Source organism: Mauremys reevesii, linkage group 5 (assembly GCF_016161935.1).
Source record: "Mauremys reevesii isolate NIE-2019 linkage group 5, ASM1616193v1, whole genome shotgun sequence".
NCBI lineage: Eukaryota > Metazoa > Chordata > Testudines > Geoemydidae > Mauremys > Mauremys reevesii.
In genome coordinates, this window is record NC_052627.1 from 59,410,649 (window position 1) to 59,423,742 (window position 13,094).

General features: G+C 42.3%; 1 protein-coding gene across 4 annotated transcripts in view; it reads left to right on the forward strand.

Annotated features, from left to right (window-relative positions):
- Positions 1-13,094, forward strand: part of FHDC1 (FH2 domain containing 1) — a 55,459-nt gene that overhangs the window by 24,280 nt on the left and 18,085 nt on the right. For all 4 annotated transcript variants that reach the window (XM_039542643.1, XM_039542641.1, XM_039542644.1 and 1 more), the window contains 2 exons: positions 7,633-7,718; positions 7,804-7,904. In XM_039542643.1, coding sequence (XP_039398577.1) covers positions 7,633-7,718; positions 7,804-7,904 — 187 coding nt within the window. The remainder of the gene's footprint in view (positions 1-7,632; positions 7,719-7,803; positions 7,905-13,094) is intronic.

Below are 13,094 nucleotides of genomic sequence, written 5' to 3' on the forward strand. Positions count from 1 at the left end.
CAGGCCTTTTCTGGTTCTGGCATTGTTTCTCACATGTTTGCTGAAAAGTTGTTTATCTTGAACTATTGTTCTTCCCCCCCTTCCTGTTTGTTTGTTTTTCCTTTATAGCCTCCTATTAAACTACACCCATGTGTTCATACAGTAAGCATCCCAGTAACCAGGTCAACACACAGTATTCATATATTATTATAGAGCAACTCCAATTTCATCACATATATTACTGGTTTGGCATTTGGCGTTTGTTTTGTTTACACACAATAAATGTAATCAAGTCATCATCACTTGCACCTAAGCAAACACAAACTTCTTTATTTTTATGGTCAATTCCGCTTCATTTTGTCAGGATTAGGTCTCATTCAGAATTCTCCAATGTAGGATGCCACACTATTTGAGTTAGGAAACTGTTATTTATAATAATATTTATAAATTCCAAGCACATTTCAGTCTTGGCAGCATGAGATCTCTCACATAGGTCACTCAGATAGAAGTTCCCCACCATAATGTAGCTTTTTGTCCTACCCCTACATGTAGATGCTTAAGGTGCTGGTGGTCCTGTTCTTTAGTGTGACTTGGTGGTCTGTAGCAGGCACCAGCAAGTATCATATCTTGTGCCTTATCTGTTAGAAGGTTGGTCCATAAGCATTCAAGGTCATTTGCTTCCAAGTCATCAGGGATTCTATTTTTGACAGGGTGCCAGAGTACCCTCTCCGCTTCCCCTTTTTCCTTTCAAACCTATTTAAAGCAGTTATAACCAATGATTTTAACATTGCAGTCATGTGACTCTTCCCAGCAGATTTCAATAATACCCACTAAGTTAAATTTATGCTTATAAATGAGCAATTGCAATTCCTCTTATTACCCAGACTCCTATAATTGGTACATAGGCAATTAAAGAATTTCTTCTCTTCGCATCCCTTGGTGCTTGGATTTATTTTGTACCAAATGAATGCTCATTTATTCCTTTTTTCATCTGCTTCTCTTGTTAAATATAAATGCACTCCAGCCTGTCCCCTAAAGATTGATTCCCCCTCTATTGAGATGGAGGTCATCCAGATTTGCACAGCTCCCTCTCCTGAGAAGGTTGACTCATGTTCCACGAAATCAAACCCCTCTTCCTTTCAGCCACTTATCTGGTCAGTGGTGCAGTTCCAGAATCTTCTGCTTTCTCTCTTCCTTTGCTTGTGGGACAGGAAAGATCACATTCCTCTCCTTCCGTACCCTTCTATCTTCTCTGAAGTGGTCTGTAATCTCTGAGGTATCATCTGAAACAGTGTCATTAATACCAACATGCACCATGCCAGTGGATCTTTGTGCACTGACTTCAGAAGCCTACCTAATCTTGCAGCCACATCTTGGTTCCAGGAAGACAACACACCATCCTGTTTTCTGCTTGTCCCTTGCAGAACAGCTTAGAGTTTCTGATGTGGACGTGGGATGCTTGTAGACCTCTTTGTGGGCACTCTTGATTTGTCTTGTGTGTTGGGTTGAGGAGCCATCCTCAGGCGTGTCCTGAACAGTCTTTTTTTTCCCCCACCCAATCAGCTGTGACTTACGAGATTTTTCTGCAGTTTCCATGATACAGTGATACAAACCTTGCAATGAAAATGCATTCCTTGTCACAGCTGTGAAGGGAGTCAGCTTTGAATTCTCATACTCTTTTCAGTTTGACCCTCAACCATTATTCACACTACTGCTGGTAAATTGTAAACACTTGATTTATGCTGTAATCTTATCAGTGTCCTAGAAAGTGTTGATAAATAGCCCTATTACCTCAGTGTTTCCCTACTCACCAGCCTGACTTATGCTGCAAGTTTTATATCTTAACAATTTGTCCCTCCCTCACTGACCTCCCACTGATGGTTATTCCACCTTTCTGTGGGATCTTTTTTGAGATGGAACAACTTTTTTAACTTTTTAAAATAAAGCTAGATAATTAAAACAAAACAAAGAATGAGGATTTATTTTGTTGTCCTCAAAATGTTTTGTGCCTTCCCCACTGTAATTGTACTGTGATAACACCCTTTTAATGCATGTAAATAAAGTTAACACAAAGAACATTTTAGTTGGTAACTGAGCTGTTAGAATTGTGTATAAATGGCACTTTTGTTCAGTGTTTTTGTGAAACTATGAATATAGGCATTATTGAAATACTGGCACTGTGTGAAGAATTTTGTCAAACAGAAATTGAACATTTTCAAACGTGTGATTTGCAAAATTGACAAAGTCAAGGTCGGACAAAGCTTCCAGCTAGTGAAATTTCTCAAATTTGCTGTTTAAAACCACAAGCTTTTCTCTGTGGAGTACTGAGGGTTTATTACCAGGGTTACCAGCATCCACAGAAAATGGTCTGAAAGTCTGGTGCAAAAAACAAATGTAATTTTTTCTAGATAGTTTAAAATAAATAAATTTTAAAAAACCACCACCAACAACAAATCATTAGTTGCCAACCACAGGTCTTCCTGGGATAATTCATTTACCACCCTACCATATCTCTCAACACTGGAGAAGAAAGACAAATCTGTATTTGTTGCTTCCTCCTTCCCCAGCCCACTTCTTGTCAGGTCAGCCTTCTGCGTATTTATCGAGGAAAAGTGCTGGTTTTCCATGCTAGCAATCTCTGATATATAAGAGCCTCCCCAACTCCCTCCCATTTAAAAAGGATTCCAGCTACACAGCTGGGCCTATATCCCATTAAAATGGCTGACAGTTACTCTTCCTGGCATCCTGGTCAAACCAGGGGGAATCTAGCTGCTTTTGATGCATACCACCACACGGCTTAACAGGCCCAAATTGGTAAGGGTTAAGGGAGTCCACGGAACACAATTGTTAGTAGCCACCATGCCACATTCTTTTCTGTATGTATTGCAAGTACAAATTTTGGATAGTCTAGCCAATTCATCAACTCACCACACGCATGCTTGCCTAGGTTTATCAGAACAACCTGTTAATCCTTCCTTACAATGCCTAAAAATGTTTGCTAGTTCTTCGTTTTAAAAACACTAATAATCTCTCGCCTAGATTACTGGAAAACTTCTCTCTGCTTGCACCACTCCCTTTAAATACCTTCTCAATTTCTATATAAAATTCAGTCCCCTCTTCCTTTCCTTCAATGCTGTGTGTAGCTCTGCCCCTCTACATTTTTTATCTCCTCCTACATCCTTGTTTACCCCTTAAATCAGCTGTAGTCTTCTTTTGACTGCACCCTTTGTCTCCTTTTCTTATCTCCTCTATATTGCACAGGTAAGGGGAGGGGCATTTCACATGTGGTGTCTCCATTCCTTTCACTTCAGCTGCTTTCCAATGTGTCATTGTTTGATCTAGCCAGTAAGCACTGTGGGAACATTTTTTAAAACGCCATGTATGTTCACAATAATATAGAAACATGGAAAAATGGAGGAGACTTATCCTATTCATCTCTCCCATTGTGTACCGCTGCCTCTTTTTGAGATGGAGTAATCTACTCCGATTTAATATGAGTATATGCATCCAAGAATGAGTGGATGTATTCAATTCTAAAATTACTTTCCTCTATTTTGCTAGCTTACTGCTGCTTTTGCGCTGGCTGCAGCTGCTTATAACTCTGCTTATTACTCAAATCTAAAAAATTAAAAATTTATAAAAAATAAAAAATATTCCTGGTTAGAAAAAAACCATTTCATATCAGATTTTTTTTTTTTCCATTTCATTGTAGACTTGAATGTGAATATGTGAATTATGTTAAAAAATGTTTGTTCATAAATGTTGCAAACATATAACAAATAATCCATCAAAAAAAAAGCAAGCAAAAAAATTAGCAACAGCAAAAAAAAAAAATAAGAAATGTGAAAATTTTGAAGTTTAGTTAGTTTATCTTGTTCACATTCAATAAAATATCCTCTTGTGTACTGACTGTAAAGCATCAGTAGACAGGGGTTCATCATAGTAGTCCTCATGTGTTAAGTAAGTGGTGTATATGCCAAATAATGACAAATATAATAGTGTGCAAAGTTTTAATAGTGTGCAAAAAATGGGTGGTGCATGAGACCCCTGTGCACATGGGAGCACTTTGATTTTTGACTATTTGAACAACTTTTGCAGAAGGTTGAATTCTAGAAACATGGTTGCTTTTTGATTTTCATTATTTTTTTTTTTGTGACTTTTATTTTTTATAAATATTTAATATAAAAATAAATGTGAAAGAATAGATATTGCAATATTGCCAGAGATTTATAGATATAATCATGATTGTTAATAATATATAAAAAAGTAGTTAAACTATGTAAAAACTTATATGTAATATACTACTAGTTATAAATATAGTATAGAAATTAAAGTGCAGCTCAAATCTTCTTTCTTTTGTCTTCTTTGTTTATTTCCTCTCTTTGTAAATCTGCATCGGCGCCGGGGCTGCGCTGGGGCTGGGGCGCTGCTGCTGCTGCTGCTTGGCTGCACTCTGCTGCTGGGGGGGGGGGGTGGGGCGCTGCCCGCTGCCCGCTGGGGGGCTGGGGGGGGGGGGGGGCAGGCACATTGCGGCTTGCAGTGTATGTAGGTGGGGGGGGGGAGGGGAGGAGAGGAGGGAGGGAGAGAGGAGGGGGCAGGGGGGGGGGGGGACCCAGCCTCCCCCAACGGTGTGTTCACCCTCTGCCATAGCTGATGTCTGCTATCTTGCTTGCCTGCTTTGCATTTTTTATTTAAAGTTTAAATTATTTTTTTTTACATGTTCTGTCCTTTTTTTTTTTTGAGAATTGAATGCACACTTAGTATTGCTACACACAGCAGAGAAAAAAAACCCCCAGCAGCTGGCTCTGGCTGCTGGGATGTTTCATCATTGCTGTGTAGGCCCAGTTCCATCCTGCAGCAGCCCCCTCCCCATTGAGCCCGAATTGGCTGGCACAGGCCAGCCACGGGGTTTTCTTTGCTATGTAGGCATATCATTAGGTCAGGATACCTGCAAAGACTACGCAAATTGTATGTAAGTAGTGTGTATGCGACTCAATTTCTCTCTAACCAGGATTCTCTTTCTTGGTATATCTTTGTCATAACTGGAAAAATAGAAGCTTTATCGCTTTTTGACAGAATTTGGGTTTTTATGGGCATTTTCATTTTGAATCAACAGGTTTTTTTTTTTTCATTTTGTTTCAATGTGAAATGTCATTTTGGTTTTTGGAAACTGAAAAGTTTGGGGTTTTGGCCTTTTGATTTTTGATTCCTCTCTCTCCCTCTTTAATTTTTTTTATTTTTTTTACATGCCATCTCCGCTCCTATTTCTTCTTCCAGCATAAAAATGCTGGTGGTGGTGGGTGGAGGAGAGAGAGAGAACTTTCATTTTCCAAAAGTCAAAATGGTATGTTAAAGGAAAAAATTCATTTTGAAATGTAGGCTTGAAACAAACACGTTTTTGTTTTTAAAATTCAAAAAATGTTGAAAGCAACATTGATCTGCAGAAAATGCTAATAGCAATTGCAGTTTCTGATTAATTTTTTTGTGCAAAATATCTTTTATCAGCTCTACCTTCATGTTAGGTAGAGCCTGCATTTCTGATGTTTAAAATTATGCTTCCTCTAATTTTTCAGCTCTTTATACTTTGCTGTATTTCTACACTATTTATATAAAAAAATAAATAAAGTATCAAGTCTGGTCTTCTGTGGCTTTGTGGGGGGGGGGTGGGTTTGGAATTGGTTTATTGGTGGCTCTTTTATCTTAAGTGAAGAGGCAAGGGTTAAATCTTCAACAAAGCTCTTTTGAAAGCAATCCTTTTCTTTAGAATGTTCATTAGGCACTGGGAGTTCACACAAATAAATAGTCTGACTAAATATCTTTTCATCTCTCATTTTACTCTGCTTTCATTCTCTTGATTCCTGTGTCATAACTTAATTAGTTCTTCTGTCATGTATGGCTGTCTTCACAAGGGAACCGTACTGGGGTGGTGTGTGGGGAGGAGGAATCCTTAAGTGCATACTGGGAACTCTAGTGTGGACTAAGCACCAGCAGTTTCCAGTCTCTTTACCATTAAATTAAGTTTACCCAGCTCTTCAGCAGGGTTAACACACAGTGGTGAAAAAGGGTCCAGCTGCAGAGCCTTGTCTGTCACTTGTCGGGGATCTTTTACAAAGAAGTCCATAACTTAGTTAAAGCCATAGTGACTTCCACAACAAGCAAATCTTGAAACAAGTAGAATAGCCCCTTCTGCCCACCCACTTTTTTTGTGTGGAGAGGTAGGATCCTTTGTCTTAATGTCATAAAAGAGCACAATGACAGAAGCCTTAGGATCTTTATAATACAGAGGATGGAGTTGTTTGTATGCATGTATGTATGCGGGGTGTGAGAGAAATGTGAGGGTGAGACTAGATACGAAGTTTGTGTGTGGGAAGATAGAGGAGGATGACTGGATATGGGCATGATTTTATGCATGATTTTTACATATTGTGAAACATTCTTATAACTTATCTGGACAAAATTGCAGTTGTGCTTCAACAAGGGTGTGTGTACTTCTTCACTGTATCTGTGGGTGCTTGTGTACAAACAGTCTGTTTGTATCTATGGCTTCCAAAATGTGTATGGATATTAATGCAGCCATGATGAAAGAGGAGAATACAGATGACAGACACGTGTATTGGGGGATAGTGGTATCTGCTGCATTTACTCATATTGTCTGTATTTGAGATAAGGGTGGTTCTGGACATTTTTGTGATGTGTGCACAGTGCCATGAGTCTCTGGCACATAAACTAGACAGCAGTATATTTTTAAGGCCCTGTTGTGCATCAAATATAATCATGTTAGGGAACTCTGGTTGTTACACTGTATCTTCTTTTGTTTTCTTCCCAAACCTGTATAGGTGACCAATCCTCATGGAGGGCTAGGGCTAGCCTCATGTGAGGTTCTAAAGTTGAGCTATTTTTAAAATTTGTTTCCTTTACATTTAAAGTATCTTTCCAGCCACACCCAAATACTTTAAAATGTCTCCCTGGATTTGGCTTCAATATTACAAAATAAGATAAAACCTCCCACAAATTCACATTTAATTGAGACCAAGAATGTGTAGTCTCACCCCAAAAGAGAATTGTAGGGAAAGCAATGAGTGAAAGCATGTCTGTGATGACAATATGTTGCAACTTAGCTACACACTTCTATTACAATTGTAATATATAGCTAGATCATCTTAGTTCTGTAAGCACTGAACACTGTTAACTTTCAAGCATACATCCAGTATGCCAGTCTTGTGATCACCTGAATAGTTGGCACCTGTCAGACAGGCAGTTCACCTGCTTACAATGGAGAATCGCAAATGGAGCAATAAAAATGAAAGACCCTAATTCTCATGGAAACTGGGGCACTGTTCTCCCAAACATCATGACCATGTCTTTGTCTTTTTGTGTGCTCCTGCAAGACTAGTTGTGGAGGTATGAGAGGCATATAATAATGACTTGCAAGTTTCCCCCTGTGCTTCCCTGCTAATATGTTGGGATTGAAGGAAGTGCAGTTGGTTTTCATTTTTCTGAAAGGGAACTCTGATTTCAAGACTCCCCTAAAACAAGTCACTGAACTGACTGTAATTCTTTAAGTTAAATTGGCTTCTCTTCAGTAAAAGTATATCTTTTCATTTTTAATCTTGAACTTAAAGATTAAGTTGTTTGTTTCTCTTTCTTTTCTAGGTAAAGAAATTAAAAGCCTTTGATGGAGATGTAGCAAAACTGTGTCAAGCTGATTACTTTATGTATTTACTAATCCAGGTGCCAAAGTAAGGAGGTACTAGGTTTATTCTATTCATGGCAAACTCTCTTTTTTGGCTCTCAGTTTTAAAGCTGAGTTTGTTTATGTTCCAGCTATTCTCTTCGGATTGAAGCTATGGTGCTAAAGAGAGAATTCACACCTTCTTGTACTTCTCTGCAGAAAGACATGGCAATTATAAGAACAGCTACCAAAGGTAATTTAACATGCTGTGACATGCATTACATTCTTGTTTTTGCAAGAGGATTCATCAATCTGCATTATGGAGACTAGATCTTGAATTTCAGGTACCTAGTAGCTATTTAAAGGACGCTAACTAGCCTGTGACACATTCCATAAGGGTGTGTCTGTTGAATCTTTAACTCTGCTCCCAGGGCCAAAGATCCTGAAGTTACTGCATCTCTTTCACAGTCCTCTATGCCTGGTAAAGCTGTCTGTAAGATGGAGATATTGGTTGACTGAAATCATTATCATAATGGATTCTCATATAATCTCTTACAGATCCATTTCCTTCTGTTCTTCTGAACTCTCTATATTCTAAACTTTACAGACACCGTAGCGCTGGTGATATGTTGCTCCTTTGGCCTAGGAAGCCAAACCCTAATTAAGTCCTGCCTTCCTAGCTCTCTTTTAAGCTAATGCAAAATAATTAACTTCTTAATTTTCTGGTTCTGCTCCTTCCTATGATTCTGACCTTCACCTAATCCTTATGTTGCCCATTTACTCTGATCCTTAGTGTGGGAATACTGGTAAACACACTGAAAGCCACAGAAGCATTGTTCACACTTGTCCCAAGCAGTGTTAGACAACACAGTAGCAAAGTGTCCAGCTGCAGGAGCCTTGTCTACACTAATTCTTCCACTAGTAGAGCTGAATTGGTGGTGGTAATGGCTGTAAATTTTTGGCAAAAAAGTCTATTATATCTTGCTAATGCTGAGGGTTTAACCGGGGACTTACAAGAAAGTCAATTAATAAAGGTCCATATACACTGCAAAATGGAACTATGTTGTAATTGTCACTTGACAGGGTAGCAATTGTAGTATAGACGGGCTCGTCCTGTGTGCTATCTTTGTAGGCTGACTTCTTAGACTTCTGTATCCACTTGCACATTCTTTTTTGCCTCTTGCTATAAAATGCGTCATGCTTCCTTGTATAAACCTTTTTATAGCAAAACATTTTAAATTACCTTGTGTTTTGGCAACACTGACCAAAGTGGTTTGAGAGGTACCACTGCTGACTGCTCCCATAATGACAGATTAGCATGTTGGATTAAGCAGTTAAAAACAGGATAATTTAAATAATGCTAATTTTGGAGCAATATAATGTCTTGTCTTTAAAAATTTTTTTTTTTACAGTGCAGTGATTGCAAGTGTGTTTATTTTAAGCCTTCTACAATTTAAGGGTTCCATATTTTAGTATGAATGGTGGCTAGATATTCATAGAATTAGAAGGGACCTCAGGAGGTTATGTAGTCCAACCCCCTCCTCAAAGCAGGACCAATCCCCAGATTTTTACCCTAGTTCCCCAAATGGCCCCCTCAAGGATTGAACTCACAACCCTGGGTATAGCAGGCCAATGCTCAAACCACTGAGCTCTCTTCTCCCCTGCCCTCTGTGTTTGTTCCCATGCTGTGAATACCTTGCAAATTTGCAAAGATCTTTTACTCTACAGCATTTGTAGAATACTAATTTTATTAACTCTTCACAGCTCCATAGCTCTGTTTCTCTTATTTCTAAGGGCTTGGCTACACTTACAAGTTGCAGCGCTGGTGGAGGCTTTCCAGCGCTGCAATTAACACCCCGTCCACACTTGCAGGGCACAACCAGCGCTGCAACTCCCTGGTTGCAGCGCTGGCTGAAAACCCATCCGGGTTGGGGTATAAGAGTGCAGCGCTGGTGACACCAGCGCTGCTCAGCAGGTGTGGACACTCACCAGCGCTTTACCTGTCCTCCAGGGAATAAGGAGCTATCCCAGAATTCCTGTTCAGCCACTCTGCACATCAGTTTGCACTCTACTGCTCTTGCCTCAGGTGACCCGCCATTTAAATGCCCCGGGAAATTTAAAAATCTCCTTCCTGTTTGCTGCAGCCATGTGTGGAGTGCAATCAGTTAATCAGTTACAGGTTTCAGGTAACCATGCCTCAGCCCCAGCATGGAGCACAGGTGAATTGCAGGACCTCATCAGTGTTTGGGGTGAGGCGTCTGTTCAGGCACAGCTGCCGATATCTTTGAGCAGATATCAAGGGACATGCTGGATAGGGGCCATCAACGGGACGCACTACAATGCAGGGTGAAAGTTAAAGAGCTGCGGAGTGCCTATTACAAAGCCCGAGAGAATCGCAGATCCGGATCCGCACGTGGAGATGGACAACATACTTGGGGTGACCCCACTGCCAATCCCAGGGTAACGATGGACACTTCTGAGCAGGCTGGGGACAGGAGGAGGAGGAGGCTGCGGGGAGAGGAACCGCGAGTGAAGCTCCTGGGATGGGGAAGAAACCGCAGATTCCTGGAGGCATGCAGCCAGGAGCTCTTCTCAAGCCAGGAGGAAAGTACCCAATCGCAGCAGCAGCCAGCAGTTGCAGAAGGACAGGCAGAGGCGGCTTTTATTTTCTGGGTGGAAATGTTTCTGGAGAGGAAGGGGGTTATGGATGCATGCATGGCAGCGTCTAGATGTGGAATAGCCCGTTGATGTGGTCTATCACGTCGCGGTAATCTGCTTCAGTTATCTCAGCAAAGCTTCATCCAGAGCGTGGGCAATATGCCTGCGCAGGTTTATAGGCAGAGCCACTGTGTCCCTTGTCCCAGTGTGACGACGCGTCCGCGCCACTCTTCGGCCAGGGGACCATTTCTGAACACAGGCACGCCGCATAGGGTCCCGGCGGAATCCACATTGCTCTAAAAGAGCCCCCGCTGTTCCCTAGTGACTAAACATCTTCCAGGATTAAGTCCTGTGAAAAATGTTGGGAGACTCTTTAGTGAAGAGATAGGAGATAAGATCACCCTGCATCTGCATCTTCACTCAACCCCTCTAGCACTCCAGATTACCAACCAGCTCCTCTCACTCAAGCCCCACTCCTCACTCACCATTTCGTGGCTTCTGTTGTGTTTTCCTTTTGGGATAAAGAATGCAAGTGAGAACTTGCAAGTGAGAACTCCTCAGTGTAACAATTCATGTCTGGAGATAGTGGATACAATGCTGCCCGTGTTAAATGTTGTCATTTCTGTGTGTACAGTGACCTTGACTGGACTGCCCAGATGTTCAACATCACAGAGGCTTCAAAATTTGAGAAAAAATCCCCGAAAGAGCAAAGAGGACATGCTGAAAACTGTTCTTCAGCACTCTGCTACAGAGAGAAAAGAATTGAAGGAGTGGCGAGAGAAAGAAAGCAGGACCAAGAGAAATGCAGTGGCCAAGAGGAAAGCACGGAGCGGCTGCTAAGCATCCTGGAGCGCAAGCGGAGTCTATAGAGTCACTCGTTGCCATGCAAGCAGAGCACTACCGTGCTACTCCCCCACCCGCCCCGTCCTTTGTGCCTTGTGCCCCAATGTCAGCTCCAACCACCTTTCCCCAGCATCCAGGCTCTTACCACCACCAGCTGCCTCCAACACCTGTACGTTCCCCAACCAGCCCTGATACCTACCACCACCCTTACCCTCTGCATTCAACCCCATCACCATGCAGTATATGCACCCTGAAGTGCAGGATTCATTAAACAGCAATCCAGACATGGCATATGCAAACTTGTGACTGTACAGTTCACCAACCCACCACCTTGCCCTCTTGTGTTAATGAAATGTTGTGTGTCTGTCTGTCTGTCAAGGAAGTTTTTTTCTTTTCAATAAAACAATTCTTGGCTTTGAAAACAGTCTTTATTATAGCAGATAGTGAAAGACACCTTAGCCCAGTAAAGAAAGAGGCACTGCAAATCATATTATTATTATGGATAATAGAATAACAGTGTAAGCAGTGCAATTCACTCCCATGCAAGGCAGCAAACATTACTGTTGGCTTTCAGCCTCAAATTCTTCCCTCAAGGCATCCCTAATCCTTGAAGCCCTGTGCTGGGCCTCTCTATTAGCCCTGCTCTCTGGCTGTGCATATTCAGCCTCCAGGACTTGAACCTCGGTGGTCCATGCCTCACTGAATGTTTCACCCTTCCTTCACAAATATTATGGAGGGTACAGCGGGATGCTGCTTTCCCCAAGTCTAGCTTCCCATACAAACATCTCCAGCGAGCCTTCGCCCAAAAGCACACTCCACAGTCATTCTGCACCGGCTCAGCCTGTAGTTGAACCGGTCCTTGCTCCTGTCAAGCTTCCCTGTATAGGGTTTCATGAGCCAAGGCAAGGATCACAGTGGGCATTTCGACATCCCCTACTGTGATCTTCCTGTCTGGGAAAAAGTCCCTGCCTGCATCTTCCTGAACAGGCCACTGTTCCGAAGATGCGTGCATCATGCACCTTTCCAGGCCAGCCTGTGTAAATGTCAATGAAACGCCCGCGGTGATCCACAAGCGCCTGGAGAACCATAGAGAAATACCACGATTAACGTACTCTGATGCCAGGTGGGGCCAGAATAGGAATATGCGTCCCATCTATCGCCTCCACAGTTAGGGAAACCCATTTGTGCAAAGCCATCCACAATGTCCTGCACGCTCCCCAGAGTCACGGTCTTTCTTAGCAGGATGCGATTAATTGCCTTGCAAACTTGCATCAAAACGATTCCCACGGTCGACTTTCCCACACCAAACTGGTTCCCGACCGACCGGTAGCTGTCTGGATTTGCCATCTTCCAGATTGCAATAGCCACCCGCTTTTCCACCGTCAGGGCAGCTCTCAATCTTGTGTCCTGCGCGCAGAGTGGGGCGAGCTCAGCACACAGTCCCATGAAAGTGGCTTTTCTCATACGAAAGTTCTGCAGCCACTGCTCGTCATCCCAGACTTCCATGACGATGTGATCCCACCACTCAGTGCTTGTTTGCGGCGTTCAACGGTGCTGAGCATTTCCGTGAATGCCGCAAGCACTCTAGTGTCAGACAAATCCATATTGATATCATCGCCGGACTCCTCACTGTCACTTTGGAGCTGAAGGAATAGCTCGACTGCCAAACGTGTTGTGCTGGTGACACTCATCAGCAGAGTCCTCAGCAGATCGGGCTCCATTTGCCACAGAAATCGCGATTCACAGAGAGTAACAGAAAGACACTCACAATGGCGCCAAACGCTGCCGGAATGAATGCTGGGATGTGAAGCGATGCACCACGGGGCGCTGGCAAACAGGAAGCGGAATGACCCGCACACTTCCTTCCCCTTCCCACAATACTCAGCGCCAAAACGGCGCCAAAACGGTACGAGGTGTTCTGTGGGATAGCTGCCCACAATGC